Genomic DNA, 19,701 nt, shown 5'->3' with positions numbered 1-19,701 from the left:
TCGATATGCATATAATTTTATTTTCATCACGAAATATACAAAATATTACTGATTAAATTTTAAAATTATTTTAAACATTATCTAAATATATATTTTAGAGGGTTAAAATTTTTTTTTTGCCCTAGGGCCCATAACAATGTTAAGCCGGCCCTGGATACAACTCGAGGGCTATTTAGTAAAGTACCAAGTTAAGACCTAAAGGTACGTAGTTATTATTTCATAGAACAGAAAAAACATGAGAAACGCCTAAGAATCACTTAAACCAATCTTTTAAGAACATTTCTCTAATCCGAATTACTCAATGCCACACACGACTTGAGACGAACCAATTCTTAATCTATCCTTTGTGTGAACCACTCCTATTAATCACCTCTGCAAATAACTCACTTCTTGAAATCCCATAACCCTTTATGTGTTTACGTGAGAATACAAACTTAAAATCTTAACCTAACCATAAGTCTAAACTTTTTTATATATCGCCACTAATCTTTTCCAGTTGTGCAATATATCTTTTTCTAAAGGATAGCATCACCAAAATTTTCAATTTGTGATCTAAAGACTTTATAGTTTGTTTATCACATCCAAACAAGGTCACTCAAGTCAAAGTGAACTTTCCACGCGTCACCACGTCTTCGTTCCTTTTTTTTTGGTAAAAAAAAAGGTGTTTTCACCTCTTTGCCGGAAATCCAAACAATGTAAATAGTCTCTTTCAGCGCGACTCGAACCCAGGTGTCGGAAGTTATAGCTGCAACCCCTTTACCACCAGAGCTGACTCGTTCAGGTTCTTCGTTCTTTTTTTCCACGTAAGTATGTTACACATCATCATCCATGTGTAACACAACAATAACACGCCATATTTTAACATTCTTGAATATGCACGGCCATGTCAATCAACATTTTTTGTGTGTCATTGCACCAACAAGTCAACGTCAAGCTCCAAAAATGTTGAATTGCGCTTTCATAAAGTACTTGCAGCTCAATTGAATTTAAGCTATTTTCATGAAAAAATATATATATATATAATGGGCACCACTTATGTCGTACCTCCACTAGGAATATCTAATATGGATCTATACGTGCTAAAAAAACTATTCGAAGAACCATTCTGGAAATGAGATAAACCAATTAAACGTCTTTATTTCTATCCAATGACACCGAACCTAATTCAGAAAGGGGTAACTTTTTAGAATCAAAAGTATATTTGAATAAACTTAAGTAAGAAGTGAAACCCAAATCGTATCAAACTTTACCAAATGATATATGGTTTATATATGGTATACATGTAAATATATATCAACTATTTGTATATATATTCATGATATGAAAAAAATCAAAAGATAATTCAAAACTGAAGCAAAAACCAAACTAGTTTTATATTATTAATTTGAATTTAACATAATAATCTTAACTAAAAAGAGTAAAAATAATTTCGATAAAAATGGGATATTAAATTAATTGAGAATAATTATGCTACATAGCTCCATACGTCTAAGCAAATATAAAAAAAACTACTATTTTCTTATCTTATTATATAATGTTTGGTTTCTTCAAAGTTGCTAATTAACATGATTACGACATGTGTCAATAAATTTTTAAGACTGTGACATGTGTCAAAAAATATGATACAATTCTATTTTGTTTAGAATTTTAAAAAGATTTAGAAAAGGAAAATTCTCATTACAAAAATAGTCTTTTAAGTTCTCTTTAGGATTTTAGAAAAGAAAAATTACTATTACATAATATTTTACAATTTTATATTGTTAAAAATATTTGATTGTAATTTTTATTTTTGAAAAAATAATAATTGTAAAAAGCTATTTGAAAGTAATTTATCCTTTTTACAAAAAAATAATAATTTGTTTTTAAAGATACTAAAGAAATAAAATTATAAAAGAAAAATATTAACTTTTTAAGAAACAAATATTAAACAAAAACGAATTATATAAAATCCTACAAGTACAATAAACTATTTAATAAAATCATGAAGAAAAACTAACTATAAAAGAAACAATATTCCACATCTATATTAAATTTATCTTATATTAAATAACTTTATTAATTCACTATTTTACTATTTTAATGATATATTTTATGAGCAAACACGAAAGTATATATCAAACATGTCTTTGATTTTCGTATGACCAAACACATATAAAGCCCAATCACGACAACATTCTAATTTTATTTTTGTTCATTAAATAGTTTTAGTGTCATTTTTTTCATCAATTCTATTTAGATGATTACTATAAAAAAAAATTTATAACTGTCATTTTGTTAAGATTTAAAAAAAGAAAAACATTATATTTTATAAATCTATTTTGTTTAGAATTTGAAAAAGAAAAGAAAAATACTATGAATTACTGTCTTGTATTTTTGTTTAGGATTTTAGAAGAGGAAACTTACTATCGTAGGATATTTAACAATTATATTCTGTGTAGAATTTCTGAAAAAAATAAATTACAATCAAATAGCTTTAAAATTAATATTTTACAATTTGTACCACTTCTATTCTTACAATTCATTTTAATTAAATAAATTTCAATATCAAGTTTATCATCAAATTAGATTTTAATAAATATTATCAAATAACTTTTTACAATTCTCTTTTGCTTAGGAAAACATATGATGCAATTCTTTTTTGTTTAGGATTTTTTAAAAAAGAAAATTACTATCAAATATTCTTTTAACTTTCTTTAGGATTAAAAAAAATTAATATTTCACATCTATATTTAGGTTTAAGCTTCCACATATTATTTTTACAAAATCCGATAGTATTTACATAAAATAATACCTGAGTATTTTCTTTTAATTTCTTGATACAACTCAATTTTTTTATTACCCTTAGTACATCTTATGATGCTAACATAATTTTTAATTATGATGGTGTTGACGTACATGAGTATGTGTGAATATGTGGTTGTACGTATAAGACAAAACATATAATTAATTCAACAGGTCTTTTTATAAATAATAATTTAGTTGTATAAAAATCTTAAAGAAAAACTAATTATAAAATAATAATTTTCCTGTTTAAAAGTATAAATAAAATGAAAATGTAAAATAATCTTATTTATTATAATTAACTAATTTTATTTTTAATAGATAATTTTGTATTAAAAAAATCACTTCCAATATTTCACCCTAAATGATTGTGACATGTGTCAATTAAACAAAAGTCAATATTAATTGGAAATAATTATTTGATGGTAATGTATTTTTCTAAAGCCTAGACAAAATATAATTGTAAAATATTATGTCATATTAATTTCCTTTTCTAAAACCCAAAAATGTGTAAAATAATATTTAATAATTTTTTTCCTTTAAAAAAATTCTCAACAAAAGAGATTTGTATCATATTTTTAAGTCATAACCAAAAGAAAATTGTAACAAGTTATTTGATAATATTTTAAGAGAGAATTTGATGATGAACATGATACTAAAAGTTATCTAATTAACAAAATAAGTTTAAAAATAGTAATTTTAATTCTTTTATTTGTAACTGGAATAATTATTTAATAGCAATTTACCTTTTATAAAATTCTAAAGAGAAGATAATTGTATGAGGTTATATGACAGTAATTGTTTTTTCTAAAATCCTATGCAAAAATGTAAAATTTTATTTAATAGTTTTTTTTAATTGTAAATCAAAAGGAGATTTATAAAATATAATGTTTTCCTTTTTCAAAAAATCTTAGCGAAAAGAAAACTTTAAAAACTTATTTAATAAAATATTAACTTAGTACATAAGAAGGTGTGTCATTGACTCGATTATCGTTATTTAAATTTTAATTTAAACTTTTAGGTATAGTGTTTTATCTATCCTTAAGTACAAAGGTTATAACAATTCATCTATGCACCATAATTAAAAAATAAAAATATGAACTTGCATTTATGTGTGAAAATGAGTTTTTAATTATTAAATAAATCTCATACAACATATAAAAAGAATAATAAAACTATAACAAATTATTTATTATTTTATGTTCTTTATTAAATTAAAACATCAAACAAACGCACGGGCTCATATCTAGTATATCAATAAAAATTAAACACAAAGTAATTTTGTTTTGGCATGTGTCGTACATGAACTTGGAGTACAGACATTACGTTCCATATACAGATTTAGAGCACTCTCAACGGTGTGATATTCAAAATGAGTATATGAGCTTTAGAATAATATTCACTCCGTTCCTGAAAGTCCGTTCCTGAAAGTAAAAATTTTTTACATTTTTTTCTTGTTCCACAAAGATAGATTTTCTATATTGTTAAGATATTTTTTTATACTTTTGAGAAACATGAATTGAGAATATTTGAATTCATTAAATTTCATTGGTGGAAAATTATTGGAAAGTGTATAATAAAGTTAAAAATAAATTAAATTATAAATATTTATTAAATTCTTAATAAACGTAAATACTCTAAAAAAATTATTTTCGGAAACGGAGAGAGTTTTATTTTAATGTGTATTTACTGAATAATTATTTTTCCTTTTTAAAAAAGTTTCAAACCACTAAAAACTGACGGATATAATATGGCTAGAAAGTGTATCTTGCAGGTACCTATTTTTCAACCGGGTTCTCTGTCTCTCTTTGATTTTGTATTTGTTTTATATTTTTCCTCACATATATCCAAGAAGAAACTGCACTTTGTAAGTGTTCTTAGACCATGATTATCGGTAAGGGGTTCTTAAGATTTTTTTTTTTCTAAAATAAAAAATTATAAAATAAACCAATCGCGGGCCGCCACGTGTCGGTGGGGCCCGCAAACAGTGCAAAAACACTCCAATTACCGATTTTTATTTGGTGATTTTGGGGATTGGTTTTTAATTTTTTTGTGGGACCCACACGTCAGTGAGGCCCACATTTTGTCAAAAACCTCTTTAAGAAACTTGAGATGTTCATGCTTTTAGATCATTTACAAGTTTCCAAATAAGAAAAATATATTATCAGAGAATGATTAAACTTGTTAATTAGCTGTTTACCGTTAATAAATCCAAAAACATTTCGGATTAATAAGAACTGAACCATACTTATAGAAAATATATTATGTTGCATAATATCCATATGCATATTATTATGACTACAAAATCACCTTAACTAAGAGTATCTCTGACTCATATCTTATGTATAAGAAATGAACTCTAAAAAACATCTATAGTTTTGCTTTAATGTGTTCTTTTATAATAGAAATATTACAGTATATTTTTTAATTATAGAAAATGGTTTTCTCTACATTTCTATGTTATAGATGAATATATTAATAGAAAACTCCATATGTATTTTAAAGTTTCTTTATTTTAAAGGGAAAAATAAAAAATGTTATAGATGCCTTACAGCTTTTCAGCTCAGTTACCATTCTCAGTATGTAATTAACAACATATAAACCAAAGAATATCTAACATGTTTTTCAAAAAATAAAATAAAATGGATTTATATTTTTTTTCCTTTAATAATAGTTACCCTAGAGTTCCAACAAATACTAACAACTAAAATAATAGCCACTTGTGCAAGTAAATATGATAAAGTGGGAGTATACAAATGTGTAACAGTCGTGGACGTTGGGGGTGGCAGAAACAGCACCTGAGATTACCAATTCAGAGATGCTTTCGCACGTTCCTCGGCATAGATTCCATACACCTGATCCAATTCTTTAATACAAATTTCTTTTGCTATATAAATTACAGAGATTATATATAATTAGCCTTACAGATAATTGTTTGTAAAGGACCAAACTTAGATGGAAGGGAGAAAAACACCTACTTAGATTATTGATGGATGTGGAGACAAGGGTTTCAAAGTACACGCGTTTGGCATTTCTATAGACCTTGAACTACCTTCATTACCAACATTTAATTGCAAAACTTAACTTAGCTATTTACAAATTTTTGTTAATGATCATCCCTCGACTCTCATTATATGCCACACCATTGATTAGCTGTTTCAAAAACATTTATCTCTACGTAAGGATAATCCTAGATTTACTAATAATATGTCACGGCTCTGGTTTTGTAGATCGTACCAATGATTTTTATTTCCATGACCATCATGCACCAAACCTTTCATTTATCTGTTGGATAATTCCAATTAACTTGAGGAGTTAACTCGTTAAATTGAAGTTTGATAGATTAGAGAAAAAAGAAAAACATATCGAGCTTATGATTTATGTTTTCGTATTAACCTAATATCTTAGTCCTATATAAAGAGTTCTCATAGAGAGATGTAACATCAAGAGAAACACATTGATTTTGTTTTGAGAGAATTTTTAAATCTAATAAAAAGAGTTAGTTCTTATAATTATTTGTGTTCTTGCAACTTTAATTGGTATCAGAGCTCCAGGTTGCGAAAATTGTTTACAAGAAGAGTTGTAATTTGATCAAAACATGGGAGACGATAACAATTCTCAAGCACGTAATAAAAGTCTTGAGATGAAAAAGGACATACGATGTCTGATGCTATCATCGACCAACTACACCGTATGGTCGATGCAAATGAAAGTTATGCTTTGTTTATACAAAGTTTGGGATACTATTGATCCCGGGAGTGATGACGCAAAGAAGAACAATATGGCGATTGCTCTAATCTTTCAATCAGTCCCGGAGGCGCTAATACTTCAGATAGGAGAACATGATACATCGAAAAAGATTTGGGAAGCTATTAAATCCCGTAACCTAGGTGCTGATCGCGTGAGAGAAGCAAGGTTACAGACTTTGACGTCTGAGTTCGTCAAACTGAAGATATCAGACACATACACGGTAGATGACTACGCATAAAAACTTTCAGGCTTAGAATCGAGAGCAGCCGCGTTAGGAGAGATAATGGAAGAATCGAAGATGGTAAAGAAGTTTTTGAAGGGACTTCCAAGTACAAAGTTTATTCACATCGTAGCTTCGTTAGAACAAGTGTTGGACCAAAATTCAACAGGATTCGAAAACATTGTTGGGAGATTGAAGGCTTTCGAAGAACGCATAAAAGAAGATACCCAAGATGAAGATCAATCGAAGCTAATGTTTGTAAAGAATGATACGCAAGGTCGTGGAAGCCATAGCAACTCGCGAGGAAGAGGCAGAGGCAGAGGTTATGGTGGAAGAGGAAGAGGACGAGGAAGGTCTAATGGTTCTGATGGGCATAACAAAAGAGGAGAAGCTTCGGACAAGACCAAGAAGGACTGCTTTAAGGTTAAATACTAGAGATGCGACAAGATGGGGCACTTTGTTTCATATTGTCCTACACGACCCTAGTTTAAGTCTCCGTTTAGGAACGCAGTTTTCACATCTAGGTGATGGATCTCCCATCCATTACTTTCTGCTAACGCCAAGAGTAGTTGTATGGTTCTATCTGAGCAACTGGTGCAAACACTTCGTCAAAGTCTATGCCTTGTTGTTGCACGTAGCCTTTTGCGACTAGCCTTGCTTTGTATTTGATCACTGTTCCATCTGTATTCCTCTTGATCTTAGACCCACTTTAAACATATCGGTTTCACACCTGTCGGCTTCTTGACGAGCTTCCAGGTCTTGTTTTTTTATGATAAATTCGATCTCTGCCTTCATTGCATCGATCCAAGCTTGTATCTCTGCAGCTTAGATGTAACTTTCTGGTTCACCATCTATGGTGAGCAAGAGTCTGCCACCTTCAACTTCAGCGAGTAGGATGTAATCATCGAACCGCTTTGGTTTTCTGATGTTAATCTTGATGTTACATGCTGGTCTTGGTTTGCATCATTGTTCTATGCTACTTGCTCTTGTTCACCTGCGTCTACAACTTCTTCTTCTTTATTTTTTTGTTCTTCGTGGTGTTGGTGATCTTGATGCTCATCACCATCTCCTTCTTCTTTAACATCGATATGAGGAAGCTTGAATGATCTTGGTTCTTTTTCCACGTTTGTTGATAGTGTAGAAAAATCCCAACTTTTCTTCTCGTAAAAAATTACATCTCTACTAACAACTACCTTCTTCACGACCGGATCATAGAGCATGTAAGCTTTTGAGATGGGCTCTATGCCTAGGTTGATCAGCATCCTTGATTGATCGTCCAGCTTCTTAAGATGAGGACCTTTGATTTTTGCGAAAGCTACACATCCAAAGATCCTTAGATGCTCAATATTTGGTTTCTTAACATACAAGCCTTCGTATGGAGTCTTGTTTTCCAAAGCCTTTGTAGCTATGTGGTTTATGAGATACATTGAATGACGTACTGCTTCTCCCCATAGCTGATTAGGAATCTTCATTGCTTTCATCCAGCTCATTGTCATCTCCATTAGTGTTATATTTCTTCTCTCGACCACACTGTTTTGTTGCGGTGTATACGGTGCGGTGAGATGTCTAGTTACACTGTTTTGTTCACAAAAATGAATGAACTCAGAAGATGTGAACTCTCCTCCTCTATCAGTGCGAAAAGTCTTGAGTTTTGGCTTCGTTTGATTCTCCACGTACTCCTTGAAATTTTTGAACCGATCAAACGCTTCACTCTTCTCTCTTAGCAGCATCGTCCACATATATCTTGAGTAATCATCAATTAAGACGAATACATTTTTATTGTTTTCTGGTGTTGGTGGTGATATCGGACCGCACAAGTCACTATGTATCAGCTCCAATGCGTGTGATGCGCGATACTTTGCTTTAGGCGGAAAAGACTTCCGAGTTTGCTTCCCAACTAAGCAGGCGCTGCACACATATTTCTCGCGTATCACCTGAGGCATACCTACTACCATCTCCTTGTCTACCATATTCTTCATGACTCCAAAGTTCACATGTCCTAGCCGTGTATGTCACGTCCATGTAACATTAGTTTCTTGTATTTGAAGACACTTCAGATATTCAACCTCCGTTGGCGTCTTGTACAATCGGTTTGGTGACCTTGAGACTTGTACCAATGGCCTTCCATGGAGATCATTCAGCATCAGTAAGTCTTCTCTCATATTAACCTCACAACCCATCTCAGTTGATTGTCCAAGACTTATGATATTGTGTTTAAGACTTGGGATGTAGTAGATATCTTTGAGTGCTCTTCTCTCTCTTGTTTTTACAGTGAACGTGATCAAACTTTTCCCAATAAATCTCGACGTTTGATCCATCACCGAATTTGACTTTACCTCTCACACTTTCATCTAGTTTAGAGAAGAACACTCTCTTGCATGTCATATGGTTACTTGCACCATTGTCAAGAAACCATTTACTCGTATTTCCATCACACTCGTAAAATCTTTTAGGAAACACTCTTTCTTCGTTGAGGAACACAACTTCGTGCATACATAATGCATTTGCCTCTTCTGTCTCCGTTAGATTTGTTTCTTACGTAACTCAGGCAGAAGGTTTTGAAGAGAAAGGTAAAGAGAACCACATATCAAACTCAGAAAGCTCTATATGGTTTTACGTCAAGCTCTGAGAGCTTGGAACATCAAACTCGACAGTGTTCTCAAAGAGATGAAGTTCACGAAATGCACCAAGGAACATGCGGTATTATCAAAAAAAAAAGAGAAGGGGGAGCTTCTGATTATAGCTATATACGTCGATAAGTTGTTTGTAACAGAGACTTCGCTCAACGTTATCAAGCAATTCAAAGATGATATGTCAAGAAGATTTGAGATGTCAGACCTCAGGAAGCTTACATACTATCTTGGTATAGAAGTAACGCAAGGAGCTGATGGCATTCGAATCAAGCAAGGAGGATACGCGCAAGGTATACTTGTCAAGACGAAGATAGAGTCATGTAACTATACTCATGTTCCAATGCACAAGAGTTTGAAAATATCAAAGGCAGAGGAGGAGCCTGAGATTGAAGCAACATCGTATCGAAGCACCATAGGATGCTTAAGGTATCTTCTTCATACACGACCGGACTTGGCGTTTTCAGTTGGTGTATTAAGCAGATATATGCAGAGTCCAAGAGAGAGTCATGGAGAAGCAGTGAAGCATCTACTACGATACATAAAGGGCACAAAAGAGCATGGTCTCTTCTTCAAACGGAATGGAACAACGGAGATTACAGGTTATAGTGACAACAACCATAACATAGACGTTGATAGTGGAAGAAGCACTACATGGTTTATGTTCTACCTAGGAACATCGCCGATCACGTGGACATCGTGCAAGCAACCCACAATAGCACTCTCTTCATGTGAGGCGGAGTTCATGGCAGCTACAGAAGCCGCAAAACAAGCAATATAGTTAAAAGAGTTAATGACCGAGATCATGAACAAAGAAGACAAGAAGGTCGTGTTGAAGATTGACAACAAGACAACAATTTCCCTTACCAAGAACCCGATGTTTCACGGTAGAAGCAAACACATATTCGCGAAGTACCACTTCATTCGAGAACGTGTAGAGTTTGACTTGATCTAAGTTATACACGTACCTGGAGTGGAGCAGAAGGCAGACATACACACTAAACCATTGACGAGGATCAAGTTCGAAGAAATGCGCAAGTTCATCGGAGTTCTGAAGATTAACATACCCAAGATTCAAGTTGAAATTAAGGGAGAGAATATTGGATAATTCCAATTAACTTGAGGAGCAAGTTAACTCATTAAAGTGAAGTTTGATGAGTTAATAAAAAAAGAAAAACATATCGAGCTTAAGATTTATGTTTCCATATTACTATTAGGTTAATGAGTAACTTAGTCTTATATAAATAATTTCCATAGAGAAATGTAACATCAAGAGAAACACATTAATTTAGTTTTGAGAGAATTTTTAAATCTAATAATAAGAGTTAGTTATTATAATTTTTTGTGTTTTTGCAATTTTAATTCTATATTTAAATTTCGATTATAAAATAGAGGAACAGGTTACCTTCAGATTTCTTTTCTCTGCCATAAAATGTTGGTTCAGTCTCTAAACTACATATATTATCCGATTTATATATAACAACTATTTAAAAATGGAAAATATAGTTTTACAATTTATAAGTCTAGCCTTTAATTATCTTCAGCCTTTTTACTTTAGAAAGTAAGTATCACTAGATTCACTGTCAAAGCTTTTGAAGAGTTTTTGGTTAGACCGAAAAGGGGACAACATGGTGAAGAACCAGTGGCCACGTGGGAATCACATATTTTGGTCTCGACCTATCAAATCTCGATTCTCCAACAACATCATAAAATGCTTTAATTTTCTTCTTTTTTTTGGTTCAATTTTTAATTTTCTTCTTTATATTGATTTTCAAAATGAAACTTATAATAAAAGGGCTACTTGCCAGATGTCAATCATCAGCCGTCAGTGTACTATTCTGATCCTTTTATAGAAAAAAGTGTTTTGGTTTTCCTAAAAAATACTCGATCGATCTGTTCCCGAAAATAAAATTTTCTAAAGTGTTCACGCTTATTAAAAATTCGATAAATGTTTATAATTTAATTTTTATTTTACTTTATTATATACTTTCCAATAACTTTTCACCAATGAAATTTAATCAATTCAAATATTTTCATTTAATGTTTCTTAAAAGTATAAAAAAGTATCTTAAACATATAGAAAATCTATTTTTGTGGAACAAGTAAAAAATCTAAAACATCTTACATTCTCTGATATCGACGAGCTATCTTTCTCTTCAGTTTCTGCGTTTGTTTCTTGTCGTTTCATTTTCGTTCCAAGGGCCAGTAATGGGCTTGCCGATGGACTTGCTAAAACCTGTCTTGCAACCCATATTACCTTGGGCTAAACTTATTTTATGCTTTTAAATGAATGAATATGTTGTTCAAAAAAAAAAAAACTCGTTGGATATCAATTTAGAACACATGTAACATATAGATGAATAAATCCCTTGTGTGCTTTTGTTTGGTACTTATTCTTGTAGTCTGGATCTTGAAGATTTCTTTACTTCTTCCGTCATGTTTTTTTTTCTTTTGTTGAATAGTAAACTGGGACTTGCTTTGTATTTTCTTATTATCGAAGTGGCTCAACTAAAATAGGGCTCTTCAAAATTCAAATATAATATTTAAATATTTTAACAAAATCACCTCTCTTTTTTTTTCCTCTGAAAGTACGTATATTTGATGAAAAACAATAACCAAAGTCTCATGAATACAATCTAAAATTAAAACAACACCCAAAAAGAACAGAGCCTGAGACTCATTCACGTCTTCCCACCACAAAAACATAGACATCATCACAACAACATAATCCCCTTTCCTCATATCAATACCTTTAGCATGTTAGTCGTTCTTCTGCGAACAAACCCCTCAGCCAAGCAACCTCTCCCCTTGCAACATACGACTGCAACCTCATATCCATGGTGACACTTCTTGCGATCAAATATTTTAACAAAATCACCTCTTTATCAGTTTTTTCTTATATATATCTTAGTTTTCTAAAAAATAAACTAAAAAAAATTATCCTAATAACAAAGGCCTCTCCATCATCATCACCACTCTAAACCAAAAGGTACAACAAAGTCGACCGAAGTATGAGCCAGAATAACACTCTCATATTTTAATTACTCTTCACTGAAAACCGAGAAACGAACAAACTGCAATCAACCCAATTTCAATTGAACACCGTACTTATCTATATAAACTGTATGCGTTTTCTTAATATTTGTTAACTCTTAAGTATATACTTAAAACCAAATGACAAAGCTAGAACCAATATAAGCGACACGCTGCTCCATTGCTTGATCATATATATATTGTACATAGTTGAACCTTCGGTTTGTTCTCTGATTATACTTGCACTTTTTCCTACATGAAACCATATTGACACATTATAAACGAGATTTCACTATTATTATATATGCATGTATATATGTTTGAAGGGTTTTGAGAATCAGGAACGCACAAGTATCTTTTCACTATGATCTTAGCTCTTTGATGCGGAATCATAACAGGACTGTTCAGGCTGACTTAGCTGCAGCCTAACTTGTGCATTTGATGCATCTGCTGCATCTTCAAGCTCACCAAGTCCCAATACATTTGAGCTTGACGTTGCATAAGCCTGCAAGACCATTAAGTACAACTTTTGTATGTCTAGCTTCAACTAGGAGATTTTGATTCAAAGGATGAAGTTGCAAATTGAAACTTTAAGTAATGAATATAGTGTTTTTATACTACTTTCTTGTGTAGTTCGATGTTTTCTTGATGAATTCTTTGTACTTTTCTTGACAATTCGAGGTTCTCATGATGAATAAGATTCCTCTGCAAAAGATAAACCAGTTATAAGAACCTGCAAAAACTAGAAATCAGAACATAGATTATGTGTTTAGATGTGCAAGTATATTTTATTTACTTTCCTAGTTAAACACAACAAATTTAATTTTTTCTCTAATCAACCACACTATTTTTCGTAATTTGTAAACACAAAAGCGAGTTTATAAGAAAATCAAACCGTTTGCATTTCACATTCGCGTTTAGGATTCGCAAATAATTTTTGTGAAAAAAGGAAATCATTTAACATTCTGAGTGTACTGTACTTAGAATTGTAATTGATATAATATATCATATAGTACTGACCTTTTTGGTTAGTTCTTTGATTTCATCGGTCAACATTTGTTCCTGTAAGTTTCCAAAAAATGAATATTAGTTCGAATTTTTGTCCTTTATATGGTCAGTCTTACAACATCATACATATGCCAGACGAGCTAGGGTGAAAATATATATAAACATTGAGAAATAAATATTACCTTTTTCGTACGAATTCCACGTAAACTCATTTCAAGTCTGCTCTCTATATTGTGCAATTCATTAACGCTCAAACCATTTAATTTCTCCCCCATTAGCTGTCTGCTTCATTACAAAATTTGTTGCATGTTATACATACACATATTTTATTGCCCTAATTACATGTTTACACAAAGAATGAAAGAAACAATGTTCAAAAAAAAAATGAATGAAAGAAAGAAACATATATACATGAACATGACTATATATCTTCCTGCGCAGCACATGCTAGCTATATCTATATCTAAAAGGTCATTAAGGACATAATATCAATTTTGGGAGCTTTTTCACAACTCATAATCGTAATAATATAACCAAAAGAGAAGGTAGTTACAAGTAGAAAGAGAGAAGTTTTTGTTAGGAATCACATATCGCAAGTGATATATATAGAGGCAAAAACCAATAAATAAGAAACATGAATATATACACAGACTACCATTCAGATTTGATTTGAAAACTCGTGATTATTTTCAATTTTAAGCAAGTACGCACCGATGATTTTCCTGTAACGAGTGCAGTTCTTGCCTTAGAGTTGCGGCCTCTCTCTGCCAAAACTATAACACGCAACAAATTTAACTCATCAACTCTCAAATTCAAGTGTACACAAACATGACTAAGATTTTTGTTACGATAACTTTCTCTCCTCTTGTATGTTGTGCACGTTTTGTATAGATATACGTACCATAACTTCTGATGCAGGGTTCAATAGTTGTTGCTGCTCCATCTTGGTCTTGTTAAATCGTTCAATAGCCGATTTCATACTGTTCATTTTAAGATTTTTAACCTATAATTAATTTTTTTTAACTGACTAACCTATAATTAGTTTATAGTGTTTATTCCCTTGTAGAAAATAACATTTCTATTTAGCTCTAAAAAAAAAACATTTCCATTTCCACTGCTAATGAAAGAAAACTTCAGTACTTGTACAGAACAATCTTACTATTATATATTATTTTGTTAAACAACTTTATTTTTATAATAAAAGGTTTAATATTGTTGTCACATAAAAATATTATAGGCTAGGCATATATTCAAGATGATTTAATTATCAATATTAAACAATTTTATTTCCAAACTATGAGAAAGATTGATAGTCAAGAAAAAGAGAATATATACCAAATTTGGAAGTAGTATATTTTCAAAACTTTGCTGCTAGTTTCTAGGTATCAAGTTCACATATTGGTACATATTATATATCTGCAGTGGTACTCTTATTGAGCTATTCAATATCCATATAAAAAAATACTGAGATATATACACATCAATGATGATCGATATCCCTTAAACTTCTAAACCTTAGAATCCAAATTTCGAGTAATATTTTGAAGGAAATTTTCCTAAATAAATAAATATGTTACACTAATATATAGTTAAAATTACAATATTTTCTGATCATTCTATCATAGTATACACAAAAATATTTAGATTTATATTTATACATACAAATTTGCAAGTGAAAGACATCATACTACATATCAATATATCTTCTCCAAATGTGTTTATGGTGAATTGGTGATCATCTTATACACTCATTTTATCATCTTTTAGTATGCAAACGTTGTACTTGTTGAGCTTTGGGTATACAATTAATGTCCTCCACTTCCCAAATGTTTCTAAATTTGGAAAAGTCATACTTCCACTCTAGATACACAATTTACAGATAATGTTAACACACACATAAATACATGATATCAGATTATAAGTAGACACAATAGCACATGTCCACACATACATAATAAGACACAACGATCGATCCTTTAAATCAATAAACTTCCTTAATTAGTTTTTTTTTTTGCTTTGGTATCCTCCGTTCAAAGTAAATTCCCTTTCCAAAGATTTGTGTAGGAGCGATATACTAATCACGTTTTATATGTAAATTTAAATGAGTAAGACGCACAAAGTTGTTCACAACAAATGAGCAGATCACACAGCTAAACACATTTCACTGAATAGATCCAACCATTCCAAGCAAACACATACTTGATATTATATAATTAAGTACGCACATGTATACTTCCATGTACTAATAGATATACACATAGATAATATGTATTTAATTTAAGATGTTTAAAGATCGAGTGAGTTACTAAAGTAAAAGAGAAACCTGGAGCTGGCAAAGTCATAGACCTTGTCCGTATTGGAGAAAATGATGAGACCAACTTCGGCATCGCAGAGAATGGCGAGTTCTTTAGCTTTTTTGATTAGACCCTTTCTTCTTTTGGAGAAAGTGACTTGCCTACTCGTCGAATCATCGATCCTTTTGATCACAATCTTCCCTCTCCCCATCAATTTGAAGTTAACTCTATTTTGGTCTTCCTCTCGACCTTGGTGATCTTACCCGTTCTAGGGTTTTTCTAGATCTTTGCAACACCAAAGGTCGATGAAGAAGAACGCATCAGGAGAAAGAGGAGAGAGAGAGAAAAAAAAGGAAGTACAGGTCAATAATCTCTTTGAGGAATAAACAAATAGGTATAGTCTATTTTGAGTCGTATTGGTAGATACAACTCGAGGGCTATTTAGTAAAGTACCAAGTTAAGACCTAAAGGTACGTGATTATTATTTCATAGAACAGAAAAAACATGAGAAACGTCTAAGAATCACCTAAACCAATCTTTTACAAAGATTTCTCTAATCCGAATTACTCAACGCCACACACGACTTGAGACGAACCAAAGTTAAAATCTTAACCTAATCATAAGTCTAAACTTTTTTATATATCGCCACCAATCTTTTCCAGTTGTGCAATATATCTTTTTCTAAAGGATAACATCACCAAAATTTTCAATTTGTGATCTAAAGACTTTATAGTTTGTTTATCACATCCAAACAAGATCACTCAAGTCAATGAGAACTTTCCACGCGTCACCACGTCTTCTTTCCTTTTTTTTGGTAAAAAAAATGTGTTTTCACGTTTTTGCCGGAAATCCAAATTACAATGTAAATAGTCTCTTTCAGCGCGAATCGAACCCGGGTGGCAGAAGTTATAGCTGCCACCCCTTTACCACCAGAGCTGACTCGTTCCGGTTCTTCGTTCCTTTTTTCCACGTAAGTATGTTACACATCATCATCCATGTGTAACACAACAATAACACGCCATATTTTAACATTCTTGAATATGCACGGCCATGTCAATCAACATTTTTTGTGTGTCATTGCACCAACAAGTCAACGTCAAGCTCCAAAAAAGTTGAATTGCGCTTTCATAAAGTACTTGCAGCTCAATTGAATTTAAGCTATTTTCATGAACATATATATATATATATATAATGGGCACCACTTATGTCGTACCTCCACTAGGAATATCTAATATGGATCTATACGTGCTAAAAAAACTATTCGAAGAACCATTCTGGAAATGAGATAAACCAATTAAACGTCTTTATTTCTATCCAATGACACCGCGAACCTAATTCAGAAAGGGGTAACTTCTTAGAATCAAAAGTATATTTGAATAAACTTAAGTAAGAAGTGAAACCCAAATCGTATCAAACTTTACCAAATGATATATGGTTTATATGGTATACATGTAAATTTATATCAACTATTTGTATATATATTCATGATATGAAAAAAATCAAAAGATAATTCAAAACTGAAGCAAAAACCGAACTAGTTTTATATTATTAATTTGAATTTAACATAATAATCTTAACTAAAGAGTAAAAATAATTTTGATAAAAATGGGATATTAAATTAATTGAGAATAATTATGCTACATAGCTCCACACGTCTAAGCAAATATAAAAAACTACTATTTTCTTATCTTATTATATAATGTTTGGTTTCTTCAAAGTTGCTAATTAACATGATTACGACATGTGTCAATAAATTTTTAAGACTGTGACATGTGTCAAAAAATATGATACAATTCTATTTTGTTTAGAATTTTAAAAAGATTTAGAAAAGGAAAATTCTCATTACAAAAATAGTCTTTTAAGTTCTCTTTAGGATTTTAGAAAAGAAAAATTACTATTACATAATATTTTACAATTCTATATTGTTAAAAATATTTGATTGTAATTTTTATTTTTGAAAAAATAATAATTGTAAAAAGCTATTTGAAAGTAATTTATCCTTTTTACAAAAAAAATAATAATTTGTTTTGAAAGATACTAAAGAAATAAAATTATAAAATATAAATATTAACTTTTAAGAAACAAATATTAAACAAAAACGAATTATATAATATCTTACAAGTACAATAAATTATTTAATAAAATCATGAAGAAAAACTAACTATAAAAGAAACAATATTCCACATCTATATTAAATTTATCTTATATTAAATAATTTTATTAATTCACTATATTACTATTTTAATGATATATTTTCAAAATAACAATTTAATTAAAAATGATTAAAAAAATACAACATCGTAAACACACAAAAAAATATGACGATGAAGTCTGATTCAGTATTGACCAAGCATATATAAATATCATTGACCGTAATAATAATCTATTTTATGAGCAAACACAAAAGTATATATCAAACATGTCTTTGATTTTCGTATGACCAAACACATATAAAGCCCAATCACGACAACATTCTAATTTTATTTTTGTTCATTAAATAGTTTTAGTGTCATTTTTTTCATCAATTCTATTTAGATGATTACTATAAAATAAAAATTTAAAACTGTCATTTTGTTAAGATTTTAAAAAAGAAAAACATTATATTTTATAAATCTATTTTATTTATAATTTGAAAAAGAAAAGAAAAATACTATGAATTACTGTCTTGCATTTTTGTTTAGGATTTTAGAAGAGGAAACTTACTATCGTAGGATATTTAACAATTATATTCTGTGTAGAATTTCTGAAAAAAATAAATTACAATCAAATAGTTTTAAAATTAATATTTTACAATTTGTACCACTTCTATTCTTACAATTCATTTTAATTAAATAAATTTCAATATCATGTTCATCATCAAATTAGTTTTTAATAAATATTATCAAATAACATTTTACAATTCTCTTTTGCTCAGGAAAACATATGATGCAATTCTTTTTTGTTTAGGATTTTTTTAAAAAGAAAATTACTATCAAATATTCTTTTAACTTTCTTTAGGATTAAATTAATATTTCACATCTACATTTAGGTTTAAGCTTCCACATATTATTTTTACAAAATCCGATAGTATTTACATGAAAATAATACCTGAGTATTTTCTTTTGATTTCTTGATACAACTCAATTTTTTTTATTACCCTTATAGTACATCTTATGATGCTAACATAATTTTTAATTATGATGGTGTTGACGTACATGAGTATGTGTGAATATGTGGTTGTACGTATAAGACAAAACATATAATTAATTCAACAGATTTTTTATAAATAATAATTTAGTTGTATAAAAATCTTAAAGAAAAAATAATTATAAAATAATAATTTTCCTGTTTAAAAGTCTAAATAAAATGAAAATGTAAAATAATATTATTCATTATAATTAACTAATTTTATTTTTAATAGATAATTTTGCATTAAAAATCCTAAACAAAAAATCACTTCCAATATTTCACCCTAAATGATTGTGACATGTGTCAATTAAACAAAAGTCAATATTAATTGGAAATGATTATTTGATGGTAATGTATTTTTCTAAATCCTAGACAAAATATAATTGTAAAAGATTATGTAATATTAATTTCCTTTTCTAAAGCCCAAAAAAAGTGTAAAATAATATTTGATAATTTGTTTTCCTTTAAAAAAAATTCTCAACAAAAGAGATTTGTATCATATTTTTAAGTCCTAACTAAAAGAAAATTATAACAAGTTATTTGATAATATTTTAAGAGAGAATTTGATGATGAACATGATACTAAAAGTTATCTAATTAACAAAATAAGTTTAAAAATAGTAATTTTAATTTTTTTTATTTGTAGCTGAAATAATTATTTAATAGCAGTTTACCTTTTATGAAATTTTAAAGAGAAGATAATTGTAAGAGGTTATATGACAGTAATTTTTTTTTTCTAAAATCCTGTACAAAAATGTAAAAGTTTATTTAATAGTTTTTATTAATTGTAAATCAAAAAGAGATTTATAAAATAGAAT

The 19,701-nt window shown here is 29.9% G+C and overlaps 1 protein-coding gene across 1 annotated transcript; it reads right to left on the bottom strand.

The window, feature by feature from the left end:
• Positions 1-11,830: 11,830 nt before the first annotated feature.
• On the bottom strand, positions 11,831-16,244 carry LOC106395528 (agamous-like MADS-box protein AGL17). The gene is made up of 8 exons (XM_013835954.3): positions 15,746-16,244; positions 14,324-14,402; positions 14,134-14,195; positions 13,605-13,704; positions 13,435-13,476; positions 13,036-13,119; positions 12,764-12,919; positions 11,831-12,666 (listed from the first exon to the last, which is right to left on the bottom strand). Exons 1-7 carry the CDS (start codon positions 15,925-15,927, stop codon positions 12,785-12,787), a joined length of 684 nt encoding a protein of 227 aa, XP_013691408.1. The 5' UTR covers positions 15,928-16,244; the 3' UTR covers positions 11,831-12,666; positions 12,764-12,784.
• Between the last annotated feature and the right edge of the window lie 3,457 nt (positions 16,245-19,701).

The sequence above is a fragment of the Brassica napus genome, chromosome C4 (assembly GCF_020379485.1).
Source record: "Brassica napus cultivar Da-Ae chromosome C4, Da-Ae, whole genome shotgun sequence".
NCBI lineage: Eukaryota > Viridiplantae > Streptophyta > Magnoliopsida > Brassicales > Brassicaceae > Brassica > Brassica napus.
The sequence above is the reverse complement of the archived record's forward strand: the minus strand, read 5'-3'. Positions and strand labels throughout refer to the sequence as shown.